Raw genomic sequence first — 17,318 nt, forward strand, 5'->3', positions numbered from 1 at the left:
AAAAAGGGAGAGTAAATACAGAAAAAGCACTGGCTCGACACCTCATAAAACAACCATGTAGGTTTATTACAGAGCCTGATGGGAAAAAAACAAAACAAAAAAAAACCAAATCTAACACTTCAATGTAACATTGCACTCCAGTGCACTTGAACTCTTCAGTATGTTCGCCTGAGCCTAAACGTCATGCAGACTGTCTGATTTGCTGGGTTTAGCATGACTCAGCTGTAATACCCCCGCCATCTGCTACCTAATAACACTGCCAGCAACTTAAAAGCTTTGTTTAAGTGATGTTTTTCCTTCACTGATCAGAAACAAGAGACCACATATGGTGAAAATAAAGTGACACGTATGGTCAAGATGCATCAGTGGCTGCATTTGCAGCACAGTTGCTGAATGCATGCAATCAAAGTTTTAGAGTTCAGGGAAGTTCATGTAGCAAAGTCAAACTACAAAGAGTCCATATATAAATTTTATTCAAGGTCTCTTGGACCGAAACGGTTCTAAATTAGTTTCACATGGCCAAGCAGCCTCTGATTTGCACAGTAGTGTATATAGTACTTTGGATGCCTTAATTTAAAAAAAAAAAAAAATCAAGAATCAATTTCCATGACATGACTCTTAAGCATTATCAGGGAAAGTTACTTTTAAAAGTAATGCTTTACAATATTGTATTACTCCATAAAAAAGAAACCAAATTCCGATACTTAGATGCCCATTATGGAAAGTAATGCATTATGTTGCTGCTTGTATATTTGTTTTTAAATAAAAAAAATTAAATAAAAAAAAATTATAAAGGCCCTTTCACACCAAAAGTGACATTAATAAACCTCAGGGCAAAAAGTTGCATTACATATTTGTAAAAGTAACTCAGATACTTTGTTGCAAAAGTAATGCGCTACGTTGCTACTTTCTTGAAAAAAAGTAATCTGATTATTTAACTCGCCTTCCTTGAATGTATTACCCCCAACACTGCTCTAAGTAGACAAAATGTTAAACTTCATAAAAAAAAAAAAAATGAAACCGACAACTTAAAAACTGTCAAACTTCAAAATACAGAATAGGAATGAACGAGAGATGTATTTTTGTCAGAAAATCAAACACATTGGGTCTCTGCAGGAGGCCAGCAGGGCTCTCTGGCAGCTCTGGGGTCTCGTGTGAGATTAGCTAGTGGACAGCAGGTCATATTGTATTCCAGTACACGTCTAGAAGTCAGATTAGACCGAGATCATGTGAGCTACTTTACAGAGAAGGGCTAGGTCAAGCCTTGTGCTCAAAAACACCACAAAGGAATAGCCTAAAAACTGCTTTGCTGTAATGATGGATTTTTAACATCAAAGGTTCTACTTTATATACTCAATAAGTCAACATATTCTAACCAGCCGCTACAACACAAGTTTACAGTGCCTATTAATTATACAGTGCTCATTGAAAGCAAAATGCTGCCAAAAATCACATCTAGACAGAATAAATTTGATGTTTAATACAGCAACACAGAGGCTATAGTTAAAGCAGGATGAAAACAGAAACCAATTGCTCTTCAAAACATATGTCACACAGTTGCAGCTATTTTGGACAAAAACTCATGGAAGATATGCGATTAATCATCTGGCGCTTTATCACATCGGGCCTGGTGAGGACAAAGTGTGAAGGTATGTTCCATCATTAAATGACCTCATTAAGTCAACAGTGTAAGCAGTTATGATGGTACACACCGCTCAAACTTCAATAGACAGCCGTGTGAAGACCGTCAAAATATTTACACCAAGCATGTTGGCACCTCATCACTGGGAATATAAAAATAATGTAGCTGTAGCACATATGCACGGCCCTCTAAGGTGACTTTGAAAGACCTTATGAAACATTTTGAGAGAGGGGGGCACGTGTTCAGTGACAAACAACAGAAGCCGAGGTTTGGCAAAGTAGCACGGGTTTGATAGGGCTATGACTGTGCATTTCAATTCCTGGAATGCTGGGAACATCCTGTTGCTAGTCCCTGGAATGGCATGGTCTCAGTGGGAGGGCAACGTGTCTCATTTAGTACAGTTCAGAGGCTACAACACCTACGTATCTCTCAACCAGAACATTTTAAAACATCTAAAAGTCATTTAACTCCCCTCACATTCCTCCAAAGCATATGTACATTTGATAAGCTAAGCCATGGTCAGATGCTGCCATAAACACTGACATTCAAAGTTTGGAGTTGTTATTAGGATGTTTGTTAATGTTTTAGAAGGAAGTCTCTTATGGTCAACAAGGACGCATCAAAAACACAGTAAAAACAGTAATATTGTGGACGGTGTTGGGAAGGTTACTTTGGAATTGAAAAGAGGTTACAGATTACAAGTTAACTAATGTAATAAGTAGTGTAACTATTTCAAGTACTTTATTAAAGTAATGTAACTGATTACAATTGATTACTCTGATTACTTTTCTACATTTCTAACAAATGTTTTCCTCTCATTTTCAGACATTTAAACCAGGAAAGGTTAACTTTACAGTCGTACTCAACACTGAGTATTTTACAGCTGTCAATGCAATTTGGGAAAGAAATCAATTAAAACTGTTTGTGTGTCTGTGTCTGTCTGTTATATATCCTGGTGGGGACTTCAACCTGAATACACAGACTCATGGGGACTCGTGTAACGGTGGGGACCTAAATTGAGGTCCCCATGGGTACAAAAGCTTATAAATCATACAGAGTGATTTTTTTTTTTTTGAAAAGTAAAAAAAAAAAATGCACAAACGTTCCTGTAAGGGGTAGGTTTAGGTGTAAGGTTGGTGTAGGGCGACAGAAAATACGGTTTGTACAGTATTAAAAACATTACAGCTATGGAGAGTAGGGATGTGCGCTACGACTAATTTGACTGTCGTTTAAACAGAAGTTTTGTATCCGACTAGTCTAAAAGCTAGAAACCCCCCAAAAAAGTGGCAAAAAAAAAAAAAAAAAAAAAAAGTGCACGTATAACAGCCTACACTTGAAATACTTAATCTTTGCATCACACTGTCAAATCCCTCAATGAAATCTGCTAAAAATAGTTCACGATTATGCCGTATGCTGTATTGCCTCACGTTATCATTTAATTTTAGGCGGTCATTAAACAGAAAATAAGGAAGAGCATAAACTCAACATAAACCAGTGCATAGCTTATTTATTCAGATCAGCTGGAGCAATGCAGAAATGGAAAATAGACTGACAGAATTCTTCATTTTCATATAACCTTAGCCAACATATTAAAACACAAGTCAAAAACAATAGGAAAGTTTATCAAGGAATAGCATTAAAAAGGCTTTTAAAAATGTACTTCATGTTGGCTATATATATTGTCTAAAAACAAAACAATGCTCGTTTTACTTACTCAGACCATGCGCATTTGTTCAGTGAATTTAACATGTTAACGTGGTCTGAGAAAGACGGGACTAGAGGTGATTCTGCACTTGAAAAACAAACCGAACTGAAGTTACAGGCACGCAGAGAGATAACTACAAGCAAGCAGACAGTTTCGAAAAGAGCCTGGAAATCCCGCACCACCACCGAAGTGGGTCTTAGAGGAGTAGACGGCGCGGATGGGATCGCGGACAGCAGACCGCAGCGGCGGGTTGTAGTGTATGATATGATTGACATTTGCTGGCTTTGGCTAGCCTCCAAGCTAACGCATACGTGCCTGTATTGAATATGATTACGCATCGCTCCAGTAGAGTTATTGTAAGCCAATTTGACATTACACAGTTTACACACAACTTTTCCGTTTCCTTCTAATTCAAAATAATCCCACACCTTGCTGTTTCTTCGCGTGGTCATTTTGAGCTCGCCACAACTGACATGAAGAAAACGCATGCGAGGTCTGAGGTAAAAATGTAGTCTCCGCCCAGATACGCTTTTAAAAATATTTATATATTTTGATATTAATTATTTTTCAAAAGATTTATTTTAGCTTGTTGTTAAAATGTTTTAAATGTAACGTTAATATTATGGTAATTTTCTCTCTCATGTAATCGACTATTGATTTCAGTGTCGACTAGCAGGAGCTGTACCGTTTAGTTGACTAGTCGACTAGACCCGTACATCCCTAATGGAGAGTCCCTACAAGGATAGCTGACCAGACTGTGTGCGTGTGTATTCAGACATTTTTATAAGTAACTAATTTAATTACACATTTTATCTCAGTAAATGTAACTGATTAGTTACATTTATTTTGTTATTAAATTAAGTAACTACCACCGTTACATGTAACTAGTTCATTCCCAACTCTGACTGTGAAATATTACAATTTAAAAATGTATTTTAAAATGTTCAAAAGTATTTTAAAAGTTCAAAAGAACAGCATTTATTTGAAACAAAAATCTTTTGTAATTTTATGTCTCTGCTGTCTCTTTTGATCAACTCAATGTGTGCTTGTTGAATAAAAGCACTAACTTCTTACAAAAATATCTTTCTGACCCTTGTAGTGTAGTGATAGTCTCCTTCTGATACAGTTTTCCGATATCTCAGCACTGATAACATGTCTAGGGTTTGAAGGTCAGTAGAACTGGACATGGAGTAAAGTTTATGGATAAGATTGCATGTGCGCTGCAGGACTTGCGATTGCGCAACCGTCTGAGAAGTTCCTAAAATCCAAAGCAACATGTTTAGTTCATTTCCCTGTCTGTAGAGAACCACATTGCCCCAACTTACAGCCTGAAACACAGATTTGTCCTGCAAAACAACATATTTGTTCTTGGTTCATTGAAAGCAGAATGCAATCCAGCTAAGCAGGTTTGGCCAGCACTATTTGTGAGTGATAACAATCATTTAAGACTAGCAGAAAAATACATCACATGACTTGAGTGTACAGAGAACAACAACAGTCTTCATTTGTGTGTTTAAATGTGTTTTCATTTTCATACCATCTTAAATGGTACACATAGATAACCTTTGTTACAGTAAGATTGGCTTGATATAGACTGCCTGGATGTGGATAGTCACAAAACCTTTGTGCCATCCATGCTCTCAGGTTACTGTAACAAGCACCACTTAGAAAGAAACCCCTTATGGGAGCAAGACTGTCCAGGGAGACACTGTCCCACAGGACTAATTTTCCACCACCTCTGTCTTTGCTCACTAGGAATCCTACTGTTAGTGACATTCTGTCTCCCTGCTCTCAGGGCCACATGTTTAAAACTACAGAGTCGGGGGACCCAAGGCCATCTATTCTTCTTAACCTTCTCCTTCCTTTCACCGGTCTTCAGTCCTCTCCTTTCCACGATAAACATCACATGTTCAGCACAGTTACTTGCTCAATCAGGAACTGACCTTTATACAGACTAACCCCAGCACCAGTGTTGCCGCACGCATGTGATCCTGACACGCTCACTCAAACTCTCGCTTCATGTGCACACAGACACTTAAAAACAGATTTTTCAACCGAATCCCTAGAGGGACAGGAAGCTGAAATTAATAATGCTCTTTATCCAAAAATATCTCCCTTCCTGGGTTCCAGAAAGAGAAACATGGGAGTGATCAAACTAATTACAAGAGCACGGGTTACTTCGGTGACCAGAACATCGATAACAAATACAAGGAATTGTTAAGGAACTCAGTTTGGGAAGACAGACATTTAGACTTTAATTGAGATCATTTGACAAATGCACTCCTCTAGTTTGGCTTCCTCACAAATTAACAAGTGCAATTAGGCTACACGTCAATGGTAAAATAAAATATGTGTCACTGATTAGAAAGAAGAACAAGAAATACCACAAACTGGAAAACACCAGGGGAAGTTCTGACGGTGTGTGGTGAGACTGAGTTATCAGAGACGTACATCTGAGGAGTTAAACAGTTTTTAGTCCACCAGATGGCTGAGTTCATACTCTGGCAAGAGGTCACACATGACATCACATAAGAGTGATTAGACTGACGGATGTTCAACTATACCCTGCTTTATTAGGAAAAAAAAATAGCTTAGTCTTCCAATCAACAGAATCAAGTAGTTCCTGGTTAAAAATTGACCTTGTGGAGCCAATAGATCTCCAGGCTTCCTGCTGTTGCCACACAAAAACCAATCATCTAACTAGACTGTCGCCATAGCACCAAGGCAGAGCTGTGGATTGGAGGAAAACAACCTGTTACCTTTGGAAAACCAAAGAGCATAAAGCAAACGGATGAAATCTACCCTCTCTCATTAAGAACAGTAGCACCTGGAGATCAATTTCTCAATGCAACCCTAACACTGCAGCTTCACTTAAAACTTAAATATGAGAGAACCATCTATTGTAGCATCTTTATGCCTTACATGAAAGCAGGTGTGTTTAGTAGTTGTTTTGTGACCTATAACCCAGTTTACAGGTGAATTTGTACTAGTGTAGTGAGCTTTAGAGCATGCTCTGACAAGCGGAAGAGATAGGCTCACCGCATGGCCCACTGCATTCCATGTTAAAGCAATGTTTTTTTTAGCAGCAAGTCAAAATATAAAACATAAGGAACATTAGAATATTTCTTCGGAGAAGTATGGGACCGGTCCCACAAGATACAGTCTAGAGTTAAAACAGTAAGGTGGTACTGACTATAACGTTAGCGTTCACACCGCCACCGGCAAGAGCGTCAAAAATTCATCAAAATTGCCGCCCTGTCAGCAACACTGTAGAAAGATTCGTGGACGTTCTAACGTAGATTGAATGCTTATGTTGTATTTAAAGGGGCCGCAAAGCAAACAAGCTTGTTGATCTTGTGCAGACTGGCCACAAGTAGGGTATAAGTTAACCTCATGAAATACTTTAAATGTGAAAGTAAGAAATCGATCGATGGAAAGAACTTATTTAATTGGTTTATTTCGTTAGCAAACATGTAACCAATTAAATTGTCATTTGTGTGGTGTGGCTTTTGTGTTCATGGTTAATTTCAACATGCAGTTTACAGATGTTGTTTACTAACCTTGGTCTTTAATTAACATTAACGTTAATTTGTGCGCAGCCTATATTACAAACTGTCCTGGTTGAAGTGTAGCCTTAATGTAATTTGTCAAATCGATGTTGTTTTTAAGAAATTAATTGCATTCCCGCTGAAAAACAAAGTGTTCTAGCGCAAAAATGCTTGGGAACTAATGTGGTCGGAACCAAAGTATACAGGACTGCGTTCTCTGGAATCCTCTCAAGCAGAGGACTTCTACATTCCGATTGGTTGCCGCCAAACCACATCATAGCTCATTAGCATAAAGTTGACCTGACTTCAACTCTCCTCGATGCCCTCAACGTCCAAGACGCGCCGCGGCTCACACTGAAAATGAATAACTTCTGGCCACTTTGTTGCTCTCGCCGGTGGCGATGCGAGCGCACGGTAATAAGGTCCATTTATATGCATATTAACTTACATCCCATGCTGTTTGTGTATTTATTTGTTTGTTTAAAGCCTTCTTTAGCTATTTTTATGGCAAAAAACCTACTTGAGTTATTGATTAAAAAAAAAAAAAAAAAAAAAAAACAAACTAAATTTGGATAAACCTGATTAAAAATCTTTAATGGGTATCAATAGACTAAAATAAGTTTCTCAGAGGAGTAGAAATATTACAATAAACTAAATTTCCAATTTTTAAATATGCTTATCCCACCATCGGATTCTTCTGATTGGTCCAGTAATTGCTCTCGCAAATTTTTACACTGACCAACATTTAAAGAAAATATGAAGTGTAAAAATGAATCCTCTGCAGGGTTTGCAAAATTTCAAAATCCCTGGTAGCCCTTTGGGCAGGTACTCTTCAGATTTTGGTAGCCCGAAAATTAATTTAACTAGCCCGAATTAAAAAATTACTATTTTATTTTATTATTATTATTTTTTTTAAATATAGAAAATCAGATAGGAGTTTAAATATCAAAAATATTTTCAATATACAAATATCAACAAATATGAAGGAAGGAATTTTATTTCACTATTTACAGGGTATCTGCAGAATATTTAAAAATATATTTAAGGCAATTTATGACCCATTTTAAGAGCTGCACAAGTAAAATGAACAGAATGAGCGGGGTTTTACAATGTTTATGGTAACATACAGTTTTGAGCCATAAAATTACATGATTTACAGGTTTTCACAAAAACAAAAATCTTATACAACAGCGTTTCAGGCTATAGACCGTTTTTATGAAAAGGGATCAATCAAGCATATAAATTATGTTAATTTAAAACGTATAATCTTTTAGTCTTAATTGTTTAGACTTTTAGAAGGCACATCAACTTCTTTCTCATTTACAACTCAATGTGTTTGCTGCGTAAAAACACGAGTTGATATTTGCATTGATCTGACCATAAACAGCAAGAAAGGCTTATTGGAAATGCAAATTCATTCTCTGCCACGAAGTGGCGCTTTAGGAGCGCTGAAATATTGCGGTTTCCCTGGAAACGCTGTACACAAAGCAGCTCTGCGCTCATAAACGCTGCTTTATCAGGAATTATAGGTAAAATGAAATTAAAATGCCAATGACACGTTTCCGAGGACAGTCGGTTACCTTCAGATACATTCACATAAAGACAGCCGCGCCGCGTTTTGACTTGAAACGTGCAGCACTCATTATTTATTCAATGACATCATTGCCTTTTGAAGTTTAATCCTGCCGTATCGCGACTCATGTCTTTCCGTCCCCAACTGTTAAGACCTCTTGAAATTATAATTAAGACATTTCTTATACCATTTAATGCATTTAAAACTTTTTATGGCCTTAATTTTGATACAACTCACTTTCAGAGTTTTTAAGGACCAGCGGGAGATCTGTATTTAAGGAGCCCGTCGGGCAGGCAGTGATACATTTTGGTAGCCCGACTGGAAAACACTAGGGATGCACCGATACCGATACTGGTATCGGGCCCGATACTGAGCTCCTGTACTCGTACTCGTTAAAATGCCCCGATACCAAGCGCCGATACCTCACAGCATGTAATAAGTGTCATATTCAGACAAAGAAACAGGACAACATGCAGCAGAATGGAGTTATTAGAGATTAAGGATGTCTACGAAGCAGATGTATGCAATGAATAATGTTAAACATTCAGTATTAATGCCTTTATAGCTGATGTGCGCGAACTGAAAAGCAAAGTGCTGAGTGGATTGAGCGCGCGGCAGCGCAGATGCGCGAGCTTGTCGAGTGAATATACTTTTCTCACAGACATCACTGGAACGTTTGTAGTTCTTTCGGATATGTCAAAAACAAGTAAGCAAAACAATGCACAAGTTACTTAACGGTAGGGAGGGAGGGAGGCAGAGAGAGATAGAGCGAGTGTGCGCGCACTTCTGTGATCTTTGTTGATGTTCTCTCACATAGCATGCATCACTTGGATTAAAACTGAATCGTAAATATAAGACAATTTATAGGGGAATTCACTATAAAATAAATAATTTATTTTCAACCTTAACCATACACGACTTTCTGGCGAAAGTGAAACTAGCAGCCTGTGTGAAATGCGCTAGGCTGTACTGTCCCTCTCATTCTGCACCAGTACAAGTACGTGCGCACGTTGTGCATGTTTTGCTTGCTTCATGAACGTTTCTGCATTAGAAAGAAAAGCAAAGAAAAACGCGACTTCTATTTCTGAAAATATCACAGTTAGGAGATTTATAACGAGTGGTTCCCTGCACTATTACAGCAAAACACGTGATTTTAGCAGCTCTAATGCAACTGAATTAAAGATGATGTACCATAGAGCAAAAAAAAATATAAAATGAACAGTGAGAGTAACAAAAACTTGTAAAATACATTTTAATGTGCATAATTAAGTGTGAAAATAACCAAAGGATATACAGTCAAACCAAAAATTATTCAGAGACCAAATATAATTTTTGATATTTTTTACTAGTGGGTGCAGGACACTATAGTTCATTTTTGTAAGTGAGGATAGCAAAATAAAGTAAACTGTGACATATTAGATCCAAAAATTCTTCATACAATGGACTACCAATAAAATTGATACAAATTTGGGACCAAAAATTATTCAGACTGCATGCCCAGGAGACTACAGGCTGTCATTAAGGATAAGGGTGGCCTGACAAAGTATTGATAGTTGTGTAAATATTGTCATACTAACAGCTGTCTGAATAATTTTGGTTGATTGCAATCCATCACATACCTTTCTATCAAAGTTATCTGATATTATCGAGCTGAATTTGTTCTGACACAGTTTAACTCTGAGTTCTTGTCATATTTTACTACCATAAACTTTAGCGAATAAACTGTGATAATGTGAGAAATGTTGAAGGTGTCTGAATAAATTTTGGTTTGACTATCTATTTGATAAATTAAGTTAACCAACTAACATTATATATACTCTGTTGGTTTCTGTACCCAATAGTTTAAAAATATACAAATGCAATGAAAATATCGGTATCGGTACTCGGTACCGACAAGTACCAAAAATAAAAGTATCGTATCGGGCGAGTACTGGAAAAAGTGGTATCGGTGCATCCCTAGAAAACACAATAGCCCCGGGACATCGATTTTGCGAGCCCTGCTCTGTGAATGACTAAGACATATTCAAATGGGGGAAAAAACATGCTAATTTTATGCACAAAGGTGTAAAATCCACAGCTGGTTCTGTGAACCAGGACAATTAGGGCATACTCGAGGGAAAATAGTTGATTCTCATTTTCCAGGTATGCTCACATGCCACAGTCTCTCCTGTGTATTGATGGACATATGATCCAATTAAACGCTCATTAAATTTAAAACTGATTTCTCTCAGTTGTACAAAAATGGTAGTCCTAAATTGACACAAAAACTCAACCACGTCCACCAGAAACATGATGCAAAATAAACACCGAACAGTGTCTATTACTGCGTCCTGAGGACTGTTTAAAATTTCATCAGCCTGGCCTTGCTGTCGTGGATCTACCTTAACTCGAAAAGCCAGTGGGGCGTCTGCTCTGGGGATAGGATAGTTTTACACCTGCCCTGTCTGACCACACCACGCCATAGCCTAAGCAGCCAACCACCACGTGGCTCACAATGCCTGACACAAATGTTGCCAGAGTCAGATTACACAATACACAACCATTGTGTGTATTTGTGTTGGAGGCATGCAAATAACAGATGCGGACAGCTCATGCAAATACAAAGAGTCCTCTTTAAACCTCCTAACACTGTTAGAGCTATCTGCATATAAGTGTAACATGTAGCTTATGTAGAGGCATGTAACCGGGCATGTAATATAAACAAAGCAATATCAACCCAAATAAATAGGAAAATATCAACTCAGCCACTTGAATGTAACAGTCTCTTTCTCCCTAAGCATATTCCTACGATCCTCATCTAAACCAATCTGGATTGCTTCATAGATCCGTTGACAACCTTTTGAGCCCATACAGACTCCTCTGAGACTAAAAGACTTTCTCTGTCTATATTGGACTCTGATGAGTAATTATAGCTCACAAAAACAAATAACGCACAGGTACATGATCCCTATGCAGTTCTCCTATACGCCACACCTCAAATGATGAATCTGCTGGTCTCTCAGGCCTTAATGGACTACAGATGCAAATTAGAGTGTGTGCAGTCACTGTAAAGCATCCATTAATAGTTCATTAGCTTTTATAAACAGTCCATTGAGTTCTCAAGTGAGTGCACTTATCTTATTGAGTGAGAATTATTTATAAGCAACCAGTATAAGCTACTTGTGATCCTATACTATATACATGCATTTCAATGTGTCTAAAATACAGGTTTCTGTGTCCTTTGCTATAGATAAGGGCGATTTATGGTTTATACACTTTTATACTAAACATTAAATCTGATCAGATGAGGCTTTGTGAAAAGGCCTACACACAAACACCTGTGACGGCACATCAAATGAATTTCTAATGTGCTAAGTTGCTACAAACCATTAAAATGGTTAGTCAGGCTAATGAACTGCATTGTCAGAGGACTATGCTATTAAGATCTAATTTATTGGTGTATTTGATTAAACGGCAAGAAAACACTCAAAGCTGTGCGTTCATGTTTTAAGGGAGCTTCATGTACTACCTCTAGCTTTTCGCTTTATTATGCCCCACTCCTATAACAAACAGGAGTGGTGGCCGACCAATATGTCTTTTATGTCAATGCCTGATCAAGTCTGATAAAAGCTAACCAGTTTCTCATTAGTAAATAGTAATGGCCTCTGTGGTTCTGCACTCACCCCATTATGTGCGGGGCCGTCCGATCTGTGATCTGCGCTGGCACTCATGGGGTCTTGGCCGTCTGAGGTGGATGTGTGGGTGGGGTCAGTAGTATCGCTGCTGGTACAGACTCTGTGTCTCAGGACAAAGGCGGCGCCCTCGTCCTCCCTCACCTCCCCCCCGTCCAGCTTGCTTCCTGTTGCTGTTGCTCTTTCTTAATGACACTGGACCACACTGGACCAAGAGGGCGCTCGACTCCAAAACTTTTCTCCGTGGATTCACAGCAGAACACGTGACTCACTGATGGACCTGGTAAAAACATAAGAAATAACATTAAATATAATAGACTGTAAAAGATATATTAAACTTACTGACCCCAAACTTTTGAACGGTAGTCTAAATAAGTCCACATTCATTATGTTTCCTATAATTAAGCACAATGGGCTTGTTACTTGATATAGCTGTAAATAACAATCATATATTATATGCTCTGAAACACCAGCAGCTAAACATATAAACTGGCTCCAATCTGTAATGGGGTTAGATGGCAGTAAAATACATGTGACTGCAACGATTGAGAAGTTATGCATCTGGTCAGCTGTGGTGTTAAAATTACATAAGAGTAACAGTAATGGGCTTTCTATGAACGGAGTAAGAAAAAAAAAAGTTAATAAATCCTGTTTCACAACAGGTTTTGAAATCAGTGATGCTGCCTATTAGTAGTGGGTCAAAAACGTCTGTGCAAGAACTGTCATAGCCTTAATCCAAGCTAAAACTGCAGAACTTTCATCCTGACTGCAGCAATCATATGTTGCAACCCCTGCAGTCGTGCCAGGGTACATGCACCACACAAGGGCACTTAAGTTACAAACGGTCACCTGAGGTCCAGTGTCACTAAATATCTCAAGTCATGATAAAAATCTAATCTGATGCCCAAAGCTTCAGCATTAAATGATAAAAAGAGAATGTTTTAACAAGGCTAATCAGGATCTCTTAGCAATCTGCATCCACATTCTGACGAAATACAGATTAGCCCGGTTATTGCGCCACATCTACAGCATTTGACTGATAACTGAAATCAAGCCCTCTCCTTCTAACGCTCTCTGCCAGCCTGAAGTGCGTTTAATTTGAGTTGGTATCAGCTGCAAGCCTTGAGCAGTCTGCCAAGCTCACGGAAGCGAGAGGCTTCACAGCCACAGCTGTGAAACTGACAGCATCCGTCTGCTTAGAGTTTCACTCCTTTTGTAAATGAAACGTGTGGCAACAGCTGTGAGTTCACAAGCCAGGAAATCAGATTCAGTTAGAAACTCTAATTGCAAGGTGGTCTGTGTCCAGTTTGGCAAAAAACAAGACGATGCCCTCTTCTCAAGTTCAGCATTCTCTGGTGTCAAAAACCGTTTTGCTATCATGTGACACACTGGAGTTTGAAACTGACCCCTTTTGCTTCCTTGGCCTACAGTGCGGGACTGTTGTGCCTGAGGAGAAAACTGATACAAACAGTTTCAATGTCTCCATACATCTATCCATCCATCCATTCAGAGGGTGGGCAGGAGCCAACAAGTCATTATCGGTTAATTATCAGCTCATTCATTATATTCAGTAAATGGCTGCTCAAAGACTCTGGCATCATTTAACTCCCACATGAGTGCCATATTCGTATGCAATCCTACAGCTGTTGAGTCTTGCTTTGCACACAATTTGTGTTTTTCTGATGTTAAGATTACAAAAAAGCAACAATCTGATGGATAAAGCTGAAATGAGATTAAATCAAATTTTTGAAGAGTCTCAGTTTGAACAGTCAGAACAAATTGCAAGTAATTTTTTATCATTCAGTACGGCTATACAATTTGGGTAAAACATTTTTTAAAAAAAATACTAAAAAAAAAACATTTCTTTGATAAAATTGCAGTACTAATATTGGTATTTTTTTCTTTATTTACGTAATTAGTTTTTGTTCTTTAAATGGTCAACCATTAAGCTTTTATAAAACAGCATTAATTCCAAATACATCTTCACACACTCAATCCTCAAATAGCAGACTGTGCAGTGAATAAGTGAACGAGTCAGCGTCATCGGAGTAGCTTATGTTCTCATGCACTTTAAAGCATCTTTGTTAAGCATGGCAGCGAGTTTTCTTGATAAACGTGAGCAGTTGTTTTTGCATGAGTCTCTTGGCATCATGTGGACACGTACATCTATACTATATCGATCAACAGATAAATACACTGGACATTGATTACACAATCTGAACCAACAGATCTGATTTCAACACTTGAGAAACTATATTGCAGAAAGATATAAAAAGCGGATTGGATTTTTGTGCAGTGTGAACAAAGTCAACAAAGTGTCTAGCAGTATTCCTGGGAACAAAGCTTAAACATACTTATACAGATATCGGGGACAATCTATTCATGAGCAAAATACACTTCCAAAGAAACAGGTAGTCAATTTCCATTGTGTAATTTCCAAATAGAGTTATTCTGGAGAAATGATACTGAGAAAGAAATAAATCAATTGAGACACCAGCTAGCAAAAGTGCTTACCAGGGAGTACAGGAAAGCAGGAGGAAAAAAAGAAAAGAAAGAAATGACATTTGAAATTGATTTTCCTCTGCCACTCAAACAGCTGACCAACTGCCAGCTGACTTTTCTGTGTTTTCAGCTCTAAATTGTCACAGCTCGGGAATTTGTCAGCAACTCCATATCCGCAAAGACAAGTTTCATTTTCGAAGGACGGCAGTCTTCACGCTGTGCTCTGGCACTGCAAGAACTGTCAAACACCTGAGAGAGTGTCGCTGATCCATGACACCAGACTTAAAACTACATCTCTCTCTTTCTACAACTCCATAATCTATCACTTAGATCCAGTGTATCTTCTCTAGAACCTAAAAAGGCATACAACCACGCTCTCTGACTGCTGGAAAACTCTCCAGAAACGGGAAGAAAGCATTTCATGAGGCCAACTACAAGATGCAAAAGAGGAACAGCAATCAGAGCAAGTAAGACTAGAATAGTAAGTTGTGTGTCATGGTCTCCTTGCCCATGGAACAAAGCCCACTTGACCCTGGATGTTCTTTGCAGCATCAGTTGTTGTTCAAGAGTGGGCATGAAGGAAATGAGTCACTATTACACTGTAAGGGGAGAGACCGAGACAGACACATATGCAAGAACACAGTCTATACCACACCTACAGATGGACACAAATAAGCTACAAGACATGATGTTGCATGCTATACCACCACGTGTGATAACTAAATTGGTCGGAGAAATGCTTGCATTACGCTAGACACGTGAAAAGCTATACAGGATCCACCTCTCGGTTTACAGAAGGTCGCACATGCAAATTCAAAGTAAAAGTGGTGATTCATGGAATTGTAGCATAGCTTTTATGTTTTGGCAGCAGATGAACCTCAGGAATGCCACAGAGCTTTGCCAACTCAGTGAATCACGTATATGATGATAACATGCATGTGACTCAGATTGTGTGTAGCAACTGTTTGAGAATTCCATTTATGTTAATATCTCACACACACAAAATCTATCGTGTCTCAAGATCTAAACTCAACATAACAGTCCAAATAACAAAGTCTTCACGCTGTATGCGATTAAGTAACTTTAAAAAAATATAGCTCTGAGTGCAGTAGCTATAAAAATATATTTGTATATTTTATTACATTAGTTTTAAGAACTTCAGTATATTAAAATATTATTTAATGTTGTATGATGCATTATATTTACATGTATATTAAATTAAAACATTATATTATTATAATATTAAATATTACTTAATACATAATAGAAGATAAAAGATTCAGTAAAGATGGAAATCAGAGTTTCACAATACCTGATAATTCATTGACAGTGGGGAGCCTAATTCTGATTTTCAGAAAACGAGCGAGAGAGAAAAACACACAAATCTGTGTGATTTTGCTACCGATTACTTTAATTTTGTTCAGCTTCCCCACGCAGCAATATTCAACGAGACCTCACTGGTGCTAACTGAAATGTCCTTACGAGACGCATAAATACACAGCTGCAACATCTGATTTTCCTGAGGATTACTGACTGAAGGAAAAATGTCTAAAACAAAACAAGTGAGGGAATGGAGAAACCCAAACAAAAGCAGTTGTTGGAGCCAGTCGTTGGGCGTGTGCGTGTCATGTGACTGGGTAAGAGAGTGAGAAAAGGGGTTAGAGGTGCCTTTGCCGGTCATGAGACCAGAGCTGACCACCAGCGCAGCACCGAACTTCTGTCAGAGAGGAAGAAGCCCATTGTGAGAGTCAAAGAGGAAAATCCAACTACTAACCTATATTAAAAAATTGTGAAATTCATCTGAGTTTAAAAAAAAAAAAAAAATGAACTGCATCCTCAGCCACTCCGATGCTAAAGCAGACCAAAATTTTTATTTCAGCCAAGAATTCTTGGTGCATCACTACTTGACACTGAATAATAATAACTACAAGTCATGATGCAGAAATAGGTTAATCTGTCCTTCACACCTCACCATGTGCCACGGACATTCCAGATTGTCAAATGCTTCATTTGCTTTGACTGAGGCCCAACTCATGTGCAAACCAGTGTGACCAAGGTCAAACGGAGCGCTTTGCCTAAACCTCCAGTTCACCATAGTGGACTAACAAAACTGCTGGTGTCAGAATGAATAGACTAAGGCAAAATGACATGGATTACTGAGCAGCTTTCTAGTACATTATCTACACAAACAGGATGAGCCACAGTGAAGACGGTCGTCTTGGCAACGTCATCCCACCTTGTTCAGATTATGGGAAGTGAGGAATGACATGCTGATGTGCCGTACAGCGCATCGTACTTTGGTTTTAAACACAGTTTATGCCCTCATACCTACCACAAGCCAAACCAAATCAATGAAGATTTTCAGGAGTTGAGCGGCTCCCTTGACATTTAAGAGATGTTTGCTTTGTCGATCAATGGCACACAATCAGCCTCTCTGATAAGGTGCCTTTCCCCACTGCAGAGGTCCACAACTACTGCTGACATTATAATAGAGATGGACCGATAATCAGTTTGACTGATATTAACAGTTTTCTCTCAATAGGTTACTGGTTCTTTAAAATCAGGTCTAGCAATAAATTGCAATCCAAAAACAAACAGCACTCAAAACCACCACTAAACAACAGTTTTCACAAGCAAAGTACCTTAATGTATGTATTTGTATAACTCCACAAAAAAA

The 17,318-nt window shown here is 38.4% G+C and overlaps 1 protein-coding gene across 1 annotated transcript in view; it reads right to left on the reverse strand.

Annotated features, from left to right (window-relative positions):
- adipor2 (adiponectin receptor 2) overlaps window positions 1-17,318 on the reverse strand; it is a 30,473-nt gene that overhangs the window by 9,431 nt on the left and 3,724 nt on the right. Inside the window, exon 2 of the mRNA XM_058773284.1 lies at window positions 12,131-12,419. Coding sequence (XP_058629267.1) covers window positions 12,131-12,178 — 48 coding nt within the window. The 5' untranslated portion in view covers window positions 12,179-12,419. The remainder of the gene's footprint in view (window positions 1-12,130; window positions 12,420-17,318) is intronic.

The sequence above is a fragment of the Onychostoma macrolepis genome, chromosome 04 (genome assembly GCF_012432095.1).
Source record: "Onychostoma macrolepis isolate SWU-2019 chromosome 04, ASM1243209v1, whole genome shotgun sequence".
Classification (NCBI taxonomy): domain Eukaryota; kingdom Metazoa; phylum Chordata; class Actinopteri; order Cypriniformes; family Cyprinidae; genus Onychostoma; species Onychostoma macrolepis.